The 20639-nt window shown below is 35.9% G+C and overlaps 1 protein-coding gene across 1 annotated transcript in view; it reads left to right on the plus strand.

Moving 5' to 3' along the window:
• LOC110449684 (cadherin-related tumor suppressor-like) overlaps positions 1 to 20639 on the plus strand; it is an 87892-nt gene that overhangs the window by 24407 nt on the left and 42846 nt on the right. The window contains exon 2 of the mRNA XM_021496709.1: positions 20345 to 20543. Coding sequence (XP_021352384.1) covers positions 20345 to 20543 — 199 coding nt within the window. The remainder of the gene's footprint in view (positions 1 to 20344; positions 20544 to 20639) is intronic.

Below are 20639 nucleotides of genomic sequence, written 5' to 3' on the forward strand. Positions count from 1 at the left end.
ACCTATTATGCCGTTATTGCCCCACCCCTTACCTATTATGCCGTTATTGCCCCACCCCTTACCTATTATGCCGTTATTGCCCCACCCCTCACCTATTATGCCGTTATTGCCCCACCCCTCACTTGTTATGCCGTTATTGCCCCACCCCTTACCTGATGTTTTTTTCACCTTTACCTGATCCTGCATGTGCACTCTCTCAGTAATCTAACCAGGTTGGTCTTTCTATTCAAGTAAGAAACCAAATTTCAGTTTCATCTAAGAAACATATTTTTTAAAGAAATAATAACCATAGTCTATAAAGGAAAGCTCCATGTTCATTTTCACTTCAAAACCATAAAAATCATCAGTAGATTTTGTAAAAAACATAATTGTTATTTTGCTGCAAGCCCAGGGTTTGAAGAAGACTGATTAATTGAAGTGTAGATTTATATTGTACCATGTTTTATAGGAGGGTTATATAAACCTCCCAGGTAGATATATACTCATTAACCAATTTGTGGATGGTTCTCTTTGTGGGCTGTTTAACATCAGAAGAGGTCACGTATTGTCATTATATGCCCCTAGGTGGCTAACTCATTCTGTATTATAACACAGCTATGTAATTCAGCACTCAATTAACCTCAGGTATTTACAATTATCGGTCCCAATTTGGACGGAACAACAACTGACGTTTCATTTGAGCATAATATTACACCAAGCTTCAAATGGGCCAATAAAATTGCGAGTAGTGGTTATACTCTTTTTATTTCGATTTGACAGCAAGATGATCATTAAATGATTTTAAATTTGAAAAAAGATTGGAATTTGATTGTGAAAGAAATAGAATTTTGCTGTTGTATCTAATAACAGTGTAATAATGAGTAAATATTCCTCTACCAGTTGGGCTTCGTATTGGTGTACTCAATACAGGGCAATCGCACAAAAACATTCCGGTGCTCTATACCTATATCTCCCTGTTAATCAGCTTCCTTTGTTCAGATTTCACTCTTAAGTTTGGTGTGTAGATGTGACAGGCCCTTTTGATAAGAAATTCTCATATTATGAAAGTCTAAAATTAGTGGAGATCTCGAGATAGTTCCTTTTCCAGGTCATCTTTTGTTATCGGGTCATTGTTAGGCGACTATGGATCAATTAGCGAGCTTTAGAATTTGCTTCATTTTAATCTTTTTTTGTGTTGTCACTTCTGTGAAATGTTTCTGGTAGAATAAAAAAGAATTTTAAAAGTATTCTTGTAGGTATATAAAATAAAAAACAGCATCTGTTACTCAACGCAGCCAAGGCAGATACAGATATTGGAATGTACTCTACCTCTCGTACCTCTCGTAATAACATTGTGTGGCCGCATTTCTTAAGGTTTCATACGGGACTGTTGATCATTATCGTGATTGAACATGTAGACACCTTTACAAAGCAGAGTGACACATTAACAACATTAATCTCTGACCCAAATCGTTCTTAATTATTCTCATTTGGAGGATACCATGGTTTTCATTAAGTGGTTAATATAACAAAGGATATGAAGGACATATCGGGAATCATTTCTATGTTAAGATCTAGGTGTGATGTTTGTTAATGTCTGATTATGATAATCACCTCCAGGATATAATCGGAGTATCGTGTGTATACTGTCTTTGACTGCATCCTGGACATAGCATTGTATTAGAGGTGGAGAGTCCCACGCCTGATTTACGGAGTGTGTAATGGTGGGGTCCCTTAGTTATACTTTCATACCTACCCTGTGTATCACTTATATAACGGGCTATTATTATTTCTGGAGGTGTTTCATGTTGACAGGGGGCGGGGTCAATGCTAGCTCTGCCAGCTGTACAGTATGCATACTTTACTGCAGAACTGACATCATCGCTTCACCAACATTTTGGGCATGCCAGTATCGTGTCCCCTATAATGCAACATGTTACGGCTAATGAGTTGGATCCAGAGAGATAGGAGACCAGTAACTGGGTCTCCACCAAACATCTGCATCCTCGGCAGGCATGGCTGTCCTTATTAGTGTTGTGCTACACTGCGTGTGCCATGTCGTGTGCATTTAACGGTCATTACACAGTGACATGGCGCCTATATTTACATCTGCAGCACTGAAAAATGTTCATGAAGTTTTTTCCAAAGTAACAATTTAGACTAGGTCTAACTTTTGTTTTATTTTCTTGGCATTTGAATCAAATTTTGTTGTTGACATTATTGTTTTTAAAACATTGTGGCATTTTTACCTTCTGTATAGTGGTATAAACAAACCTGAGACAGTGTATATTAAGATGTATACAACATTCCTTGTCTAAATACCAACTGAAGGTAATACATCAGCCTCATGGCTATATTCTCCTAACAGGGTTTGGTAATTTTTGACCACTGGTCATCATCATCAATTCACACTTGACAGATGTAGGAGATGGACATCGAGTACATTTACTGATCAGATGACCAGGAACAAGCCTTTCAAAGACTAGGTCGCTTATAATAAAACATTGATACAAAAGTTCATCACAGATATTTTTTGGAGTTGCTGAAATCTATAACAAAATTCCATTTATACAGTGATCCAAACCATGACCTGAAGTTCAGAATAACGAAAATAATGATACGATTGATGATATTGAAAGGGAAGTGAAGTTTTATATTTATTTTGAGACTGGAAAAGCTAACTAAGCTATGACTACCTGGACCCACTGACCAACAGTGGTCATCCTTTGTCCAGCCAATACACCTGTGTTTATTCCATGTGATGATCACCTGTACCTATTCTCATTTATAACAACACTGATTAGGTACACAGTTCACCAGCTCATTTGTACAGGTATTCACTATTCTCACCTGATGAGACAGGTAAAAACTCCCCCTGGTCAGGTCTGGTACTGTTGCTAGGTGTACCTATCACCTGTCCACATCCTGGCTGTAACGACCATGGCCAGGTAAAACTGACACAGATTATTGCTTCATTATCATGCCTGACCCTTTAATCATACCTTGATGATAAATTAATGGATGCTGTTTGAAATGTGCTGTGTATTGTCTATGGAAGCTATTGTTTAATGGGAGTTGTAGACTCGGCATGGTCACAATGACTCGGGGACCGTAAATAAATATAGGTCTGTTTATATATATACAGGAAAAGCAGTATTGTATCATATACATAACAATGGATTTATAACATGTTTGTTATTTGCCAAGTATGCAAAACTTATTTATGATTGTGGTCGATAAAATAAAATAAAATAAAATTCTTTGCTGCCAGTCTTTGTCAGTCGGTACAGAACAACATTGAAAAATTCTTAAAATAGTGATTTCAATTAATTACCCGAAAGCTTATTTTTGAAGAATCAATACTAATGTTTTATAAAACATGCATATAAGTAAACCATCATCATTTACTGTACCAAAAGATGTTCACTGGTAAATTGAAGATAATAAATTTCCAATTCAAGGATAATGAAATTCCAATATTCATTTATGAATTTAAGGAAAATAAAATTCCACTATTCATTTGTGAATTTAAGGTAATAAAATTTTAATATTCATTTATGAATTTAAGGAAAATAAAATTCCAGTATTCATTTGTGATTTTAAGGATAATAAAATTTCAATATTCATTTGTAATTCAAGGATAATGAACATCTAATATTCATTTGTGAACTTAAAGGACAATAGAATTCCAATATTCATTTATGAATTTAAAGGACAATAGAATTCGAATATTCATTTGTGAATTCATAGGATAATTATATTCTAATATTCCTTTTGAATTTGAAGATAAAAGAGCTCCAACATTCAATTGATGGTGAATGAAGACTTTAATTTTAACAGTGATGATGATGATGGTAGTACCATGCAGCGCTGCCTCCCTGACAGGGACATGGTCAGTTTCTATCTGTATTGAAACAAACCAATTGTTCCACCATCTGGTTGCTATCAGGACAAATTGAGTTAAGCGGGGTCTTTATTCATGAGTGTGTTGTGGGTATGAAGTTATCCATCAGTTTGCTGACGGCTTGTCCAGTGAGTTGTCACATCTGTACAGTTGTATTTACTAACTCCGAGCTGCCCTGGTCCAAATCCAGGCTAAACCTCAGACTTCTCTCAACTTAATCATCCAGCTTCCATGAATCTTACTGGATACAAAAATCTGACATTGAAAATCTGACCACTGAGTGAAAAAAGGTGTGTGTGTTTATATTTCTGGAGCAGAGACAGAAGTAAAGTATTATTTAGTATTTACCAATGTTTTACTTGGCTGTGTGATTGTGAGGGGAGATTTTTACTACCACTGACTACAAATCTCGGCAGAATTAGAAACACGTGGTATTGATGGAATGATGTCTGTATCAAGTCGTACTGAAGTTTGTCAGGGACTCTTGAAATTTTTGCTTGGGATCTTGTAGCTATTGAGTTATTCTGTCTAACACGATGCAGGTGTGAGGGGTGGGGAGGTACAGCAGTAAAGCTGTTGAGAGTCAGAGGAGATGATTACCTGATGTCTACCACCGTTACCTATTATCATCACCTGTATATGTTATATATGTTAGGACAAGCGTTATAGATACCGGCATTTACGATGATACAAAATCGTGAAATGTTGTCTCAATTTAATTTTATGGTTGGTACGGGATTAGATTTATGTTGTTCATATCAAGAAAAAGAAATAAATTAAAAGTGAAAATACAGAGCTAGATAAACCCCAAAGTTGTGTTAAAATGGCTATCTGAAATACTACCCATTCAGTCATGTGGTATAAGCCCTTGTATCTTGAGTATGTCATTATACAACTTGTCTTACAATGAGGGAATTCAAAATATTTTAGCAGGTCAATTGAATATACTTTGTACATTCCACACCTGTAATAATCCTGAAAATTAAGTCTTAACCAAATTCCAGTACCTGGTTGAAGTTTGTGAGTTTTGTGGTTTATTTGGAATCATAGTGATTGGTTTTAAATATAAGGGCAACGTTCATGCACGTACGAACATTTCTAGAAATATTATAGACTTCCTGTTTTGAAAAGAAATTAATTTTTATCGAGTACATGTATATATATACAGGTATGGTCAGTAGGATTGTCCAGTAGTACATACCTACAACATTAGTCATGTACACTGACCACAAAACCAATGACCATCACTTGGAGACCCTGGGGTATCCTCAGCCATAGCTGGATTATAGGGCAAAACAATGCAGTCCTCAAAACTGACCAGTACTGGACAAAGGACCAGTCACACCCATTCAATAGCCCAAACATTCAACCAACTGGTCAAGCACTACTTGGTTAGACATAAAAGCTAATCCCCAGGGAGAATGTGTATGTATTATTGTGGAGTGGGTAGGATTGGGGTATAAAACACTTGTTATAATTACAGATTGGGTAGAGAAAGCCTGGCGTACCCCCTCAAGCCTGTTGGTATAGAATTAATGGATACAAGATGATATGTTTCACTATTCACAGACCCGTAATTATGACCCATTAAATGTAAAGCTGACATATGTCCCGGTATTATACCTTGTCCGTGTAGCTTTGATAGGTAACAAATGTGTCCTTGTTACTTATTGAAGGCTTTGTCACATGTATGCCTGCTGGTTTTATTATCTGCCCTTGTTTTTGCCCGTGTTTTATTTCTGCCCAAGTTTTATTAATTCCCCTTGTTTTGTCCATGTTTTTTTCTGCCTCGTTTTACTCTCAACAGGTGAATGTTAAGGCAGCTGTATATAGTTGGTATTTATATACAAGCTAGTTGTTTGTAAGTACTCATTGTTAACTCCTGTACCTAATTCCAGTGTAATGTATATAGGTCACTGATTACTGCTTATTAAGATATTTATCTTATGGTACTAAATATAGTAATGTGTGTTACTAAATATAGGAATAACAATGGTGGCATTAATTAATGATTTATAAAGCAGTAAATGATTATTTAATTCTCTATGAAGACCTGCCAAAAACCTGCTAAATATACCTAACAATGGTTAACTGCTATCATTCACTAGATCTGTATACATCGTTTATCTCAGATTATATCAAAATGTTTCAGGATTGGAACTCTATAATGCTTGGTCCATACATTAATACAATATAGATAGGTTTAGGCTAACCTGGTTCTGATTATACACAGACTACACCTGTAGTTCATGTAAAGGTTGTTTTTGTACTTAAGTGTCAGATTATACTGAGGAAAGTTTTAAAGATTTTACATTTTAGTGCTTACAGCTAGCAGGTTATATTGGAAATGTGTTTTCAGTTTATAGATTGTATACTTATATTATACTAATGGTAATTAAAGTGTGACATCTCACATTTATAATGATCACTTATTTCACACTATATACCTGATAAAATCAAGGTATTTTATCTTATAGTATCAAGTAAACTTTTACAAATAGTTAATACTTAGTCTGAAATATTTCATTAGTTGTTTACTTCGTAAAATTTTGATATAATGTACATTCTATGTTTTTTGGATATCGCATTCTGAGGGATAATTCAGTTTTAGTTTTATGTCTCAACGTTTATTCTTATAGTGGCTATTTGGAGAAATAAATATTGAATAAAACTGTTTAACTATTTCAACATAAAGATATAAAAGATTGTCTTTTCTATTGTATCTGTGACATCAATCGGGAGACAGGGAAATAGAATGGCATGGCATTTTGTCAGGTGGATATTGCATTACACTAAAATGACTACCTGTCCACCTAGGGAGGGATTAACAGGGTCAGTCAGTGTATCAGCCTCCACTTGTAACCGCATTGCTACAGGGTTTCTGATTGGTTGCTCCTTTGCTACAGGGTTTCTGATTGGTTGCTCCTTGGAGTTAGGATGTTGTTTTCATTCAGGTGTGCAGGATGTGGCAGAATGATAGATAGGTACCATAACAATCCCTTTGATTCCTGACCTCAGAGAGTGTAAACCAAATTCAAATATAACAAGTGATGTTATTGGTTAATTGGTATAGTTATTGACCTATCAAATCAAAGGACACAACTGTGTTGATCAAATCAGTCCAGGTTAATAGTTCTATACATGTAATGGTGTCTACAAATCTAGCCCATCAAATATTTAAACCCAGAAATGGTGGTTCTCGTTCTGAGACAGGAACAATGTCGGCCCAGCCTACCTTAGAACTGGCGTATAAAATTGGTGTTAAATTGGCCGATAGCTAAAATGTAAGCTGGTCGTATTAATAGTGAATCAATTTTCATACTTCACAATGGAACGGGGAAACTACTAATATCATGAGCATGACGGACACAGGTTGCCCTTAACATATCTCCTGTTTTACCAAGTTAATCATCTAGAACAGTTTTTATAGTCCCCCTGGTATACACTATAGATATGGGCTGTTTTATCTCCCACAACTCCCTGTGTATACACCGTAGGCTATATTATAGTGGATACTCAAAATGTGTTTAAAGAAATAGTGCTGTTGGTGAGATGTTTGCAGTTATAGAAAGAAAATTGATCTTCATAAATTTTTGGAATTGCAATTCTAATCATAAATGCATTAATGATGATTTATCCTTTTTTGTATCTATCGAGGAAAAATGTCAACTATTGATTATTTTGATAGTTTCATGTATAGATCTCTACACGATAAGTATAATACATACTGTCATATCTAATGTACACTGTGGTGTATTACAGGACTGTTACATGTAAACTGTAAGACTACATAACCCAGTAATCTATAGGGACTTAAACACCCTGTTACATGTTGGAGGTATGGTACACCTGACAAATACATAATTGGTATCGCATTCATCCTCATAAACCCAGTGTGCTTACTAAAAATAGGAAGTTCTGTAAACAAGATTTACTTGTAAACTTAAACTTAATAAAAAATTATATAAGACAAATTAAGTCTCCAAATGAAACAAAATTATTAAAGTGTAATCCTTGCAGTTTTTGCAAAAAAATGGCATCCTCTTATAATATAAAATTGGTGTGCTTGTCAAGTCTGATATGCTACATAGACAAGTTGAAGTCTGGGGTCCTGGTTTGGAGATGGAAACCTTTTTATACATGTTGTATGTTCAGTGGTGGGTGTACATGTAAGTGGTGATTTGTTGGAGGGTTTGTTGATCTGTACAGGAGAGTCCAGACCCTATTGACTCAGCACCAGTGATTGGCCCATTTTTATACGGTTTTATACTATAATTGATGAGAGTGTATGAAGCCTCTTTTGACTTGTGAATTGCTACTTTTCAATTCCTCAATGAATCCGCCAAATAACATACACAGGTTTCCTGTAGAATTGAATCGTGTGTTGTGCCGTTCAATATTGACACAAGTCTTTAAATAGCTGGAGTATTGGGGAGCTGTGCTGTCGTTGTGGTAGTGATTGAGATCGTTTGTCGTCCCACACCTGTGTACAGGTAGTCAGCCAAGTGTCGTACCCCAAATAATACATATACACTTCTGACATTTACACCAAGCTCACAGTTTGTGTCACCTAAAAAATTAACACCACCTTACGGAAACTCACTTCAGCCAATAAAATCTTATCGTGTTTGTGCAATATTGAATTTATATTGATCCACTTTAGACATAAACAATCTGAAAATACCATCAAAATGTAACCGTGCCAAACATCAAGCTGACTATGATCAGAAGTTGTGGAAGGACAATTTCTCTAAAGGCCACGACTGTTGATAAATGACCAACAGAAATCTGATCAACTGGGAAGTGATCACAGAGAGAACTATTCAATAGAACAGTCTATCTGAGGGACATGTACCCACAGATAGCCAACGTCACACTTGATAGGGGAGATAACTAGGTGTCAATCATTGACCAAGATCAAACACCACTAAGGCAAAATTTGGTCTGAAAGTGAAATATGTCAAAGGTTGTAGACTTGCTAGGTAAATGGTTTTATCATTTAAACGTATTCTCCTTATTTTCAACAATACACAGTTCAATAATAACACACAAAAATGTGGGTAAAATTGATATTCATTTACAATATATAAACAAAGCTTAGCATTGAAAACTCAACAATGAACAAGATTCTAAAGATTGTACAGCAGGTAAAGCTTTATCATTCCGTATTTCTGGCCAGGAGGTAAGAACCTGTTAAAGTGAAATTTTGAGACCTTGACGAATATGGGAGACATTTAGGCTGTCGTAAATATCACATTCTCGCAGAAAAAAATATATATTTAGAAACCTTTATAAAAATTCACAAGCATTGCCAGTCATGTATTGTAACAGTACAGAGTTATATATCATTAGGGGTATCTAAAGACAAAATACAGGGTAAGATATCTTTATTCAGGTATCTAGGAACACTGTGTTATTGCCAAACATTATCGCCCTGTACTAAGAGGGCATTTGGCCGACAGAGATGTTTCCTGAGGAAGTTCTGGTAGTCTGCTGAGTTAGCTCCCAAAGGACTGGCACATGTTGGGAACAGTCGGCTGGAGAGAAGGAGTTTACGGATAAAATAAAGATTACTTAGCAATTGAATCAATTTAAAACAAAAATGCTTGCATTCTACTAGTATTAAATTTCAAGAGAAGAAATTCCTATTAGTGAATAACACACTGATTTTATTATCAATGGATAAGCCAGTATGTTTTGGCAGGCTGTCGGAATGCTGTAGTGTAGTGGTGCGATGATGTCTTCTGACAGCCTAACACATTACATATATCCAGTACAATGCTTTCTCCCCATCACACTTACTTCACCACGAATGTTATGTATTTCTGATCATTCCAAGATGCAACAGAAATAGCCCAACAGAAACTTATTCAAATTCTCTAACTAATTGGACCATACTTCAGTATAAACTGTCAAATTTTATTGCAGTGTTTTAAACTCAAATAATTCTCATTCATAAAAAAATAGAGTGTTTAGTTTTATTTTCTCCCCATTTCATTAGAACACATATGGGGTAAAATATCCAGTTCAGCATACTGTATCAATTACATAGATTTCTGCACAATACGTAGCTCTGTATGCTGGGGGCGGCTTGGTGCAGCCGAGGACAGATTTATTTCCATTTCTTCGCCATGTTAATGTATGTTTTCACCATACTGGGAGCACACACCACACTCTGTAATACAATGTTGATGTTTTCTTTCAGATGCGTTTTCTTTGTATTTCAGTTGTATTTATACAACGAACAGGTTTTGAAGGTTGTTTAAAAGACATATATTGCATCCCACAATCTGATGAATGCCGCGATAAACAGCGATAAAAAGTTCGGGAAACATGCTTGTCAATTATTGTCTAAGTTAAAATGTTCGTCGACTACAGTGTTTATAATATTTGAAGGAAGACTTTTTAAATAAGGAACCGTTTAGAGTCGTCACCGGAGTTTATTGAAAGGTGCCTGGACGTCATGGTACCAGGTATCCCACAATGCAATTTCAGGGTCATATCTGTCCAAATCAAATCATTGTGAGATCACAGGATGTGAATAAACTCCTATAAATTATATCAACACTAAAGAAAATTGGACCAGAGATGATTGATGGCTAGTCCAGTGAACCAGACACTGTCACGTATAAGGCAATACCAAATTCTAAATTTTCATTTCTTGTCCCCCTGTGGAAAATCAATGGAGTTTAAATCACCTCATGTCAGATAGTGGTAATGTCTAAAACAACAACTGAAAGCTTTTGTCGAATTAATAACCAATCACCCCAGCATGTTTATATACTTTTATAGTTTAAATGTCCAGGGAATAATGCTATGGAAACATGCCCAAGAGAGTGCTAACGTGCAGAGTATGTGAATCGTGAGTCTGAACAGGGAATAATGCTATGGAAACATGTCCAAGAGAGTGCTAACGTGCAGAGTATGTGAATCGTGAGTCTGAAATTTTGTTGTACTGAGACGGCTAACTAGCGGGATGAGGGACAATATGTATCAAGAATATTGGACAATAAATTGACTTAGTTTGTGGACTTTGATGGAGGAGTTGATACATCGGACATACCCACCAGAGGTCGTTAGACGTTGTAGCCAAATGACGATGGAAGTGGTCATCATTTTGTCTGGACAAGATTGATATTTCTGACTGACTAGTCCCCTGATGTATTGATTCTCAGTCGTTTAGAAGGACAGGATGATGGGGTGACACATGTCTCTACAACTTTACATCTGTATCCTATGGTTACTGACCGGGGTCACAGGTCAATTTCTGTAGTAACCACTCAAACATTGATTGGAACTGGTCAAGTGGAAGAGACGTTTGGTCTTTAATCAGAACAGTTGATTAAATACACTTCCTTATAAGTCCAATTATCTGGGGTTTTCTCGTTCTGTGGTTATGTTTCCAACTCGACAAATTGAGTGAATCATACTCCAAGAGAAGATCACTCTATTTGTCAAAATATTTTTGTTCTCCTGTTGATGACCTGGAAATCATGGATTTGACATCCTGATTATACTGTTCACTTCATCATTAGAGCCAGGAAAAATGTAATTACGACTTGATCTTGAAACGAATCATCAAAATGGCCTTATTGACGCATAAAGTTGAATTAAATCAGGATTTTCGGATTGGATACCTCCTGAGCTAAATGCACAGATGACAAGTAGGCGAGATAAATATATTTAACAAAAGTTTTTTCTGCAAGATATATTGGGCTATTTTATTTGATTATCGTGTAAAAATCTGATAACAAACGTGGTATCCATTACAGAAAAATGTGTTTTATTGTGTACAGCAATGACAGGTTAATTGGAGTTGCCTGTGAAGTCATGCTGTGGTAATTACTGGGATTGTCAGAGATTTGTCCTGGTCCACAGGCCTACTACAGATGCACACACACATGGTTACAGCCAGATTTATGTTGTACTGGGTAGTTTTATCAGGATATCAGGTTATATAAGTTGTCAGCAGATTTGGGATCCCAGAGGCCCAATACTCATGTAAAATTCACCATCGGGAGTCAGAATACACGTCAACATTACATGTGGTCCCTGTGCTTGGTCTGAGAACTGGTATCGTCTCATCCATAATTCACTGTATCAGATCGTTCTGGGTGATAACTTAATCACCTGATTATTTCAGTTTTCTTTTAATTATTCATGTATCACACTTCTTCATTCATAATTATATTATAGCTTATTGGATTTTGTGTTTGTGCAAAAAGACTGCACTTTTATGCGGCCAAGACTTGTGTGTACGTCTCGCTATTCTCCACTGCTAATCTACACAGCAGTGGATATAACGCTGTTGATATTTCATTAACTGTGCAAAATAAGATTTGATATGTCTGAGAATTAATTCAAGTTAATCAGGGGAATGAGATTTAGTTGTAATATGTTATAAGTATGTAGGGGAAGATTGTAAACACACACTTCAGCTCTAAGCTTAGCTTCGGTATGCCTTTGTGGTAAATTAAAAGAAAACATTTTGTGTTGATTTGAACCCTTATCTGTAAATCTACATGTGTATATTCAGAGTTCTATCAGATTAATTTATCTGGAAGGAGAAATCTGACTTGAACATACAAAAGGCATTCGTAAATTCTTATTAAAGATGTTCCACTAGAGATGCTAGGATAATATGATTAGTTACAAGTGATGAAGTCAGAATGGCTCAGATGTGACAACATGATGTTACGTTCCGTGATAAATGTTCCGTGGATATTAACGGGGTATGAACCCTTGCTCTGTTAAAGGGAACCTGCGGGACAGTACAAGATTATGTCTGTAAAATTTAATAACTTTACGATGCTTTAAAAATAATAGTTTTGTGTATCCATACTGTGCTAGTATATCTAGGATGTTAGATTCTTCATAAAGAAGCCGGGGTCGTGTACCTTCATTGCTGTTTTTGTGAGGTGATATGTATGCCACAGTGTTTTTGTTACCAGTGATAATATATATTGGAGGCTATGGCCGCCCAACCTTGTACAAACAAACTGTCGTCCAATTACCTATACACTGAGGTTTATCATCACAGATCTGTGTCCCCCTCCAGTTTTTGGGGAGGAGTAGAAAATGTGTTGTCACAATAGGATAGGACTATGATCACGATGTTTGTATTGTGTGGTTAAAAACTCGGATAGGAGCTATTGTAGGTGAACAAAGTCTTCCTAATTCTGGCGTACAAAGATATAATCGTACAGGTAGCGAAAACAGTGAAAAGGTTTATTTTGCTAAATTTACACTTGCAAAAGTTGTGACTGTCCTTTTCTTCCTGCAATGAAGCTGATTGGTTTGTGTAAGGGGTTAAAGATGTTTTTGTTGATAGAATAAATAGATTATTTTGAAATGCAGACCCTGAAAGATTCTTAACTGATAGTTTTGTTTTATATGTAAAAGCTGACATCCAATCAGAAAGACCATCATAGCTTTGGTTTATAATATAATATTTTTTAAACAGAGTATCTTAATGATTTTATATACGTGCAGTGAATTCACAATTACTGAATCTTTGAATAAAAAGTTTACTTATTAAACAAATGGGAGCTAATATTATTCCTTAAATGTAGAACACAAACTTCCTCCATGTTGGGAGTTAAGACCTCCCTTCCCTGTGAAGTTGTGAGTAATTATCCATATTTGCAAGTTGTTGTTTCCATATGTCACTCCTTTGGCCCTAAAACACAGGTACTTTTATTGAAATGAATGTCTTTATTCTACACACTGTAATGCCAGGTAATCATCATAGCTGTCTGACCTTTGAGCCAGTGAAGGTTTGTGATGGGCTATGAGAACAGGTAATGTAGTCGGTGCTGACTGCCTGTATGTATATAGATGTGGCGACCATAAAAAAGCCTCGGCTGTAAAGCACTTGTGGTGTGACATGTTTATACTGCACAAAGCTATACATGTATGAACTGTATATCATTCTAGTGTTGACTCGGTGTCCCAGCTGATCATTACAATACACAGCAACCTGCTATTGCAGCAGTTACATTCAGTGTCAAACTCTTGGAAATTTTACAAAATGTATTTCATCAGGGAATGTTTTAACACTTCCTTGTGAGAATATTCCAAGATAGAAGAATGTATTTTATAGCATACTTGAAATGTACAGGACAATTAAGATAGTATATTATTTTAAGAGGTTTTATTTGGAACAGCTTAGACAACATTGTGTTTAGTCCAGGAATCTAAAGGTTACGTAATGTTGGAGGCGTTTTATGGTGGGTTTGATAAATGCGCACAGATTTTTGTAGAGTTTATCTGTAGTAACTGATGCCGTGGCGATGAACCGTTGCCAGGAGACACAGATACAGCTCTTTTCTTATCTCCCCATTTAGAGATTTCATATTTCACTTTTGACGTTTTAAGTGTAGAAAGAAAAAGTTGCCTTTTCTCATTTAAAGGTTAGGTGTTCTCATTTCTTCTCAAAGTTTTACCAAAATCCATTGTGTCAAGTTAATTGTATTTCATAGTGATTTGGGGGTCATGAAACAGACATTTGAAATACTGATATACAGATATGCATCAGTATTCATGTGTGCAGTACACAGGTAAATGTTGAGGGCATGTAGGTACCTGTGTATTATGTGTCTTTCGTGTATGTAGTAAAACGGGTAAATATGCACTATACAGGTGTGAAGTACATAGGTAAACCATTTGACGTAGAAAAAGGGGAGATCACTCTTTGTCACTCTCTTTGTCTGTCAATTACCTCAATGTTTGTTTATCCTTATCACTTGATTGCCAATAAATCAGGTAAAATTGTCCCTACATTACCATAAATTCCAGGTGAGTGGATCCAAGTTTCTCCTTATCTACCAGTGTTCAATGGTCAGGAGAAAAAGTCTCGTCTCAGAGGCCACTCTAACAGCTTACAGGTCAATAAATAGATCAGGTTTCCAAAACATACATTTGATAAGTAAATAAATAAAATCTTGTTCAATTTGAATTTCAATATTGATGTCTCCATTCACTATACGAGTAAATCTACTGGCTGTAAACTGATAAATGCTGAGTTCCTTTTATAACTGATTCTATGTTGACACTCAATGCATTTTATGTTTACTCGGATCCAAATTATCCAGCATGAACATACGGATGACAACTGCTTTGTAAATATCACAAACGTACAAAAGCCTGTAATTGCGCAAGTGAGCATATATTGACAAGTATGTAAGAGGGAGGATGTGTTACCATAAGTGTCCAATCAGCTCACTGCGGTCAGGACTTGACAACTTGAGAAATGTCAGGTGATTACTGTATTCTCCGTTACAAACATCCGGAATGCTTCAACCTTCAATATTTAACTGATATGAATATATTTTTTAGGAAACAGTCAATCTTTTGAGTAGAAACTTTTAAAGAGGAATGCTTAATACAGTGAATATGGTAAAATCTCTCATGCTGGCATTGGTCCACTACCAGATTAACACTTTCACCTTACCTCATGTTAATCCACTTATCAGCAGATTAAATCTACCTGGAGAGATATAATCCACATGAGCCTTAATCTGCACGGGACCAACACCTTTCCTATAGAACTTCGTGTCAAGGTGAAAACATGTCCGATTTGTCTGACTAAATAGCTCCGTCATAAGCACCGACACAGCAACAAAGGAAATATCTACAATTGTAATGTTTAATAAAATCATGTAGTATTTTGTAAAATCATGTCAAGTGCCACTACAGAAAACAAAATCTACCCCACTATAAAGATATGTAAACAAAATTAATAAGGTATATGTGTGTTGTTGTAAATATTTCGTATGACATATACAGGTCTACTGAGGACGGCTGATCAGAGTCAGGTGTCGTCTTAGCGGTATTATACCTGGAACTGTGGTATTTATTAGGATGGGTCGTCAAACAATACATGTCTCGGCTTTAAATAATACTTCCTAAAGAAAATCTATACACCTACAACATAACAAGGTTCCGACATTCAAATTCAAATAATGGCCGTTGTAATGTGTTTTGAAGATATATTATAGATGGTGTCGGTAGAGAAATATGTCTATAGATTACGTTGTAAACCTTTTTGCCAAGTATTTGCCTTCCGCAAAGATCTTTTTGTTAAAGCGTGAAATATCACTAGGTTACATTTAGAGTCTTTTAACAAATACGAGGTATATATTGTAAAATACGTTTTACAAAAGTCATCAAGTTTTACCTAGCTATTACCTCATTCACCCCTGAAGACACATTTGAACTCTTCCAATTCAAAGGTTGGAGTAGTTCATTATGAAATTTTAGGAGTAAAAGAGTTAATAGTATAGTTGATTGTAATGTTTGAAGGCAGATATCATAATGATAGCATGGAGGAAATCGGGTCCTGAGAAAGTACGGCTCCCAGTCTGTGAAAAATACTTTTGCTTGATGAGCACTTTATCCTAGTTGCTATAACCTGCTTAAAGATACACAATCTCTGGGGATATCAAACTAAAGTATTCCTGCTCTGTATAACATTATTATCGGGTATGTGGCAGATGATTAAAAGATTCAGAATATTAGACATAAACAGGTATTCTCTAGGTACCCATTATGTACTGCTCCTTATGATAATGGGCTGTTTGTGTCCTGTGTTTCAATGTTAACTTAGGATTGAAACATTAAAATGATTTTTGTAAACCTGTCACAGAAAAACCAGAGTGATACAGTGTAGGAAAGTGTTTAAGCTATTGGTACATCCCAAGGGGTTTGTAGGGTTAGCCAGTTACAATTGATAAATGGATTCCAGGGGACCTTCAGCATTATCTGTTGTGGTAATTGTTTTTTGTAATCCACAAATAAGTGGATTCTAATCAATTAGTGACTGAACACAACGCACCAATTAAAGAAATTTATGTGGGAAATATTTAGTCATGCGTTAAAAAATTATTGGAAATTGCACTTTCATTTTCCTTCATTATAAAGTCTTCAAAATGAAAATGAAGAAACATTTTAAAAAGATTTTTCAATCTTGTTATACATTTTGCTATAGAAAATCAGATTAAATGTGAAATGAAGAGACATTAGTCCTGTTTAAATTGAAAAGTTTATCAGAGAAGTATGAAATGGAAAAAAATATTTGGTTTATGACATTTTGACATGCTAATCAGCTGTAGTACTATCAGATATACAGGGTTCTGAAGCTAGATTCATAATGATATATATAATGTCTAGTTTACATTCAATCCATTGACAAAATCTGAAAACTCATTTTTCAAATCAAATATTGGATACATATATATCAAGCCTAAAGTACATTGCCTGAGGATAGATCTGACAAAGAAAAGTACAAATATATCGTTTTATTGTTGTACTGGAACTCAGTTTGATAATGAATGGTGCATTTATGGTAATCACGGCCACTAACATTTCAATCATAGTCCGGACTGTGTACCATATACTAGGTATATTTTCTTCTCTAAAAAAGGCCCATAGATCTTGTGTATCAAAATAGTGCTGTTTATTTTGGCAGTTGTGCAAATACTGTCAGACTGTTGTAATATTCAGTGGCTTGTGTAGATTGAGGTTTGAAACTAGAAGGAAATCTTAATATTTCCCCAACCTCATTTGGATCATGCTAGTAATGACAAATGCTTCATTTTAATTAAAACAATACAAAGTTATTGGGCACGTGAGAAATTAATTTTTAATTATAATTTATTCACTTGGTAAGGAATAGCTCATTAATCAAAATAATAGAAAGGTCTCAAGTTCAAACCGATTCATAATCTTTAGCAAATAACTCAGTCATGGTAAACTTGTCCTGTCCGAGGAGTTCGTCCGAAACAGGTGTGGGGACGTCTAATGTTGATGGTTTATAACTGTGTGTAACAGTCCAAACATCAAACCACAGACACGCTTTGATATGACCTGGGACAGTACAGAGACAACAACGTATGGGTCGTTTTACGGGGACAACATATGGGTCGTTTGACGGGGACGACGTATGGGTCGTTTTACGGGGACGACGTATGGGTCGTTTGACGGGGACGACGTATGGGTCGTTTCACGTTTGTGACTGACAATCCCTGCTATATAATAGAACCCGCTATTTGCATCATAGGTTTTTATAGACCTGATTTGATGGAGGTGTTAAAGTTTGATAGAAAGTGATGATGTCTACCGAACCATTAAGTAATGACAATTCACAAATACCGATCCACTTGACTGATCGAAACGACATGGCTGATATCACATGTTCTAGAAAAATACTTCTTTCATTGAGAAAGTCTACGTCGGTGGATGACTGGAGAATGTCAGATCCAAATGCTGATAGATTTAACAGTGTATGCTAAAGCTTGATCGATCTGTATTAATGAGAAACTCAGCCACAAGTCGTACTAAAGCTTGATCGATCTGTATTAATGAGAAACTCGGGCACAAGTCGTACTAAAGCTTGATAGATCTGTATCAATGAGAAACTCAGCCACAAGTCGTACCAAAGCTTGATCAATCTGTATTAATGAGAAACTCAGCCACAAGTCGTACTAAAGCTTGATCGATCTGTATTAATGAGAAACTCGGCCACAAGTCGTACCAAAGCTTGAGCGATCTGTATTAATGAGAAACTCAGCCACAAGTCGTACCAAAGCTTGATCAATCTGTATTAATGAGAAACTCAGCCACAAGTCGTACCAAATTATATGCTTGTATTCAATTGACATTGCATACAAATGGTTCAATGTAATTTGCATAATTCCAGTGGCATAAACAAACTCAAAAGAATTTTTCAGATCTTATGTTATGTGATGCATATTTCCAGTTCCTCAGGAGCAGACCTGTTGTCCTCTTTTGTTTACTGTTGTTGTACTTACTTCAGTGTACCATGAAGGATTAAAACAACATTGCTCATCACCATGAGGCCACATTGAGCAGACAAATATACTTTTACATAATTTTCCAGATTTTAATTTATCGATGGGACAATAAGTGATTGTTTGGCCCTGGGAAGGCTGGTCTAATGTCTGAGCTGATGATTTGGGGATTATCTCCCTAAACAAAGGTTCTGGGTGTCTGGATGAGGGTGGGAGTGGGAAGGTCATCTCTGCTAGCTTTATCAGGATTATACCGACTGATCCCAGGATATTATTGTCTGTATCTATATACTGTAAACAAACAAAATCCAGCTTAAAACCGACACCAAAAGTCATATTGTATTTGTCAGTGTCTACCTTATAAATGCTTTTGATCACCAGTAATATACTTTGAAGATAATTTTCTTTGCGTGAGAATATATATACCTGAGAACGATTTTCATGTTCTGTTGCCCTTGAATTGAAAAAAAATCTGTTTTACGTAATAATTATACTGGATTTTCAATTTGTTTCATTGTATAACTTATGAAATAGAAAATTATTATTTTAAATACGTGAATATTTTTTTTGAATTGTCTGGCACTTTACCCGAGTTTGGCAAAAGTACAAGTAGCGTCCTTGCTGTTACATACATGTATGACCAAACAGTAAGTGATTTCCATTGATATTGTATTTCATTACATTCATTTAAGATCACAGGTTTTTACAAAGGTCAGATGATTGCGAGGTGATTTATAGGGGCATAACCCTTAAATTGGAAATCGTATCTGACGGGAGCGGTTTTTGTTTAGGTAACTCCCGTGTCAGATGGGGTTTATGGTGGTTAGGGTTTCACATAGAATGTTTCCCCCACCCCTTGTCATTGTCCGTAAGTCACACTTACACAGGGGGTATAGCTTTCTGACAATGGCGGACGATACCCCGTGATCCATGACCGTACCATTTGTTTCTGTAGTAAAGGAATTCACCTACAACAGATCAACCTATCTAAACACATACCTGTGTCGGAACGTACCTGTGATTTACTGTCAATCACTGAAATGTCTACAATGGGAAAAATCAATTTCAAAAAACTTCCTTGTGTTTACGGTTATATACTACATAATAGTCATTCTCTGTTACAGGTAACAGTGGTTATGTAGTGTACAAACCCAAATAGACCTATAATGGGATGGGAATCATTTCAATTTGCTTTTCACCCGTATGAAAACACCTGCAAGTGACAAATTCACATTTGTTATTAAATTAAGTAATATTACACTGATGTGCGTGTTCATAACAATCATTGCTTACTAAGTTGACCTGTAGTATTGGAAATTTTACGTGTAAGAATGATTAGACATGTACACTTCACAAATACCACAAACTTTCTCACGTTCTTAGACTTGCACACGTCCCTATAAATTCTTTTTGTATTTCTAAGAAGTATAAGAATTAAGAAGAGAATGTATTTTTTCATAGATAATTTATTATATAAAATAAAAGGATTTTAAATTCATCTTCACCTCAAGAACACAAATTGGATGAAGAAGGACAAATAGACAATGTTACTTTACGATGGAGGAGTACTTTTCGTGTTTGTGTGATCTGTTTCCCGTTATTGCTGTGATGTCCTACAATGTCAGTTCTAACGTACCGTTTTATTTTCCAGGTTGTGATCACGGTCTCCGACATCAATGACACTCCTCCAATGTTCAGTCGTTCTGTGTACACAGTCTCCGTACTGGAGAGTTTACCGGTGGGAAGGGAAGTAACCAGGGTGAGCGTAACGGACCAGGACCTCAACGGTCAGGTGACCCTCAGTATCACTGCTGGCAATGTAGGAAACAGCTTTTCCGTCGACCAGAATGGTATGTATCCTATATATATCCACGGCAAGTATGTACACAACATAGTTATCTAAAACTGATGCTTTATCTAACAGCCTAAGTTCTCAATAGTCAACA

Source organism: Mizuhopecten yessoensis, unplaced genomic scaffold, assembly GCF_002113885.1.
Source record: "Mizuhopecten yessoensis strain PY_sf001 unplaced genomic scaffold, ASM211388v2 scaffold4783, whole genome shotgun sequence".
Taxonomy (NCBI): domain Eukaryota; kingdom Metazoa; phylum Mollusca; class Bivalvia; order Pectinida; family Pectinidae; genus Mizuhopecten; species Mizuhopecten yessoensis.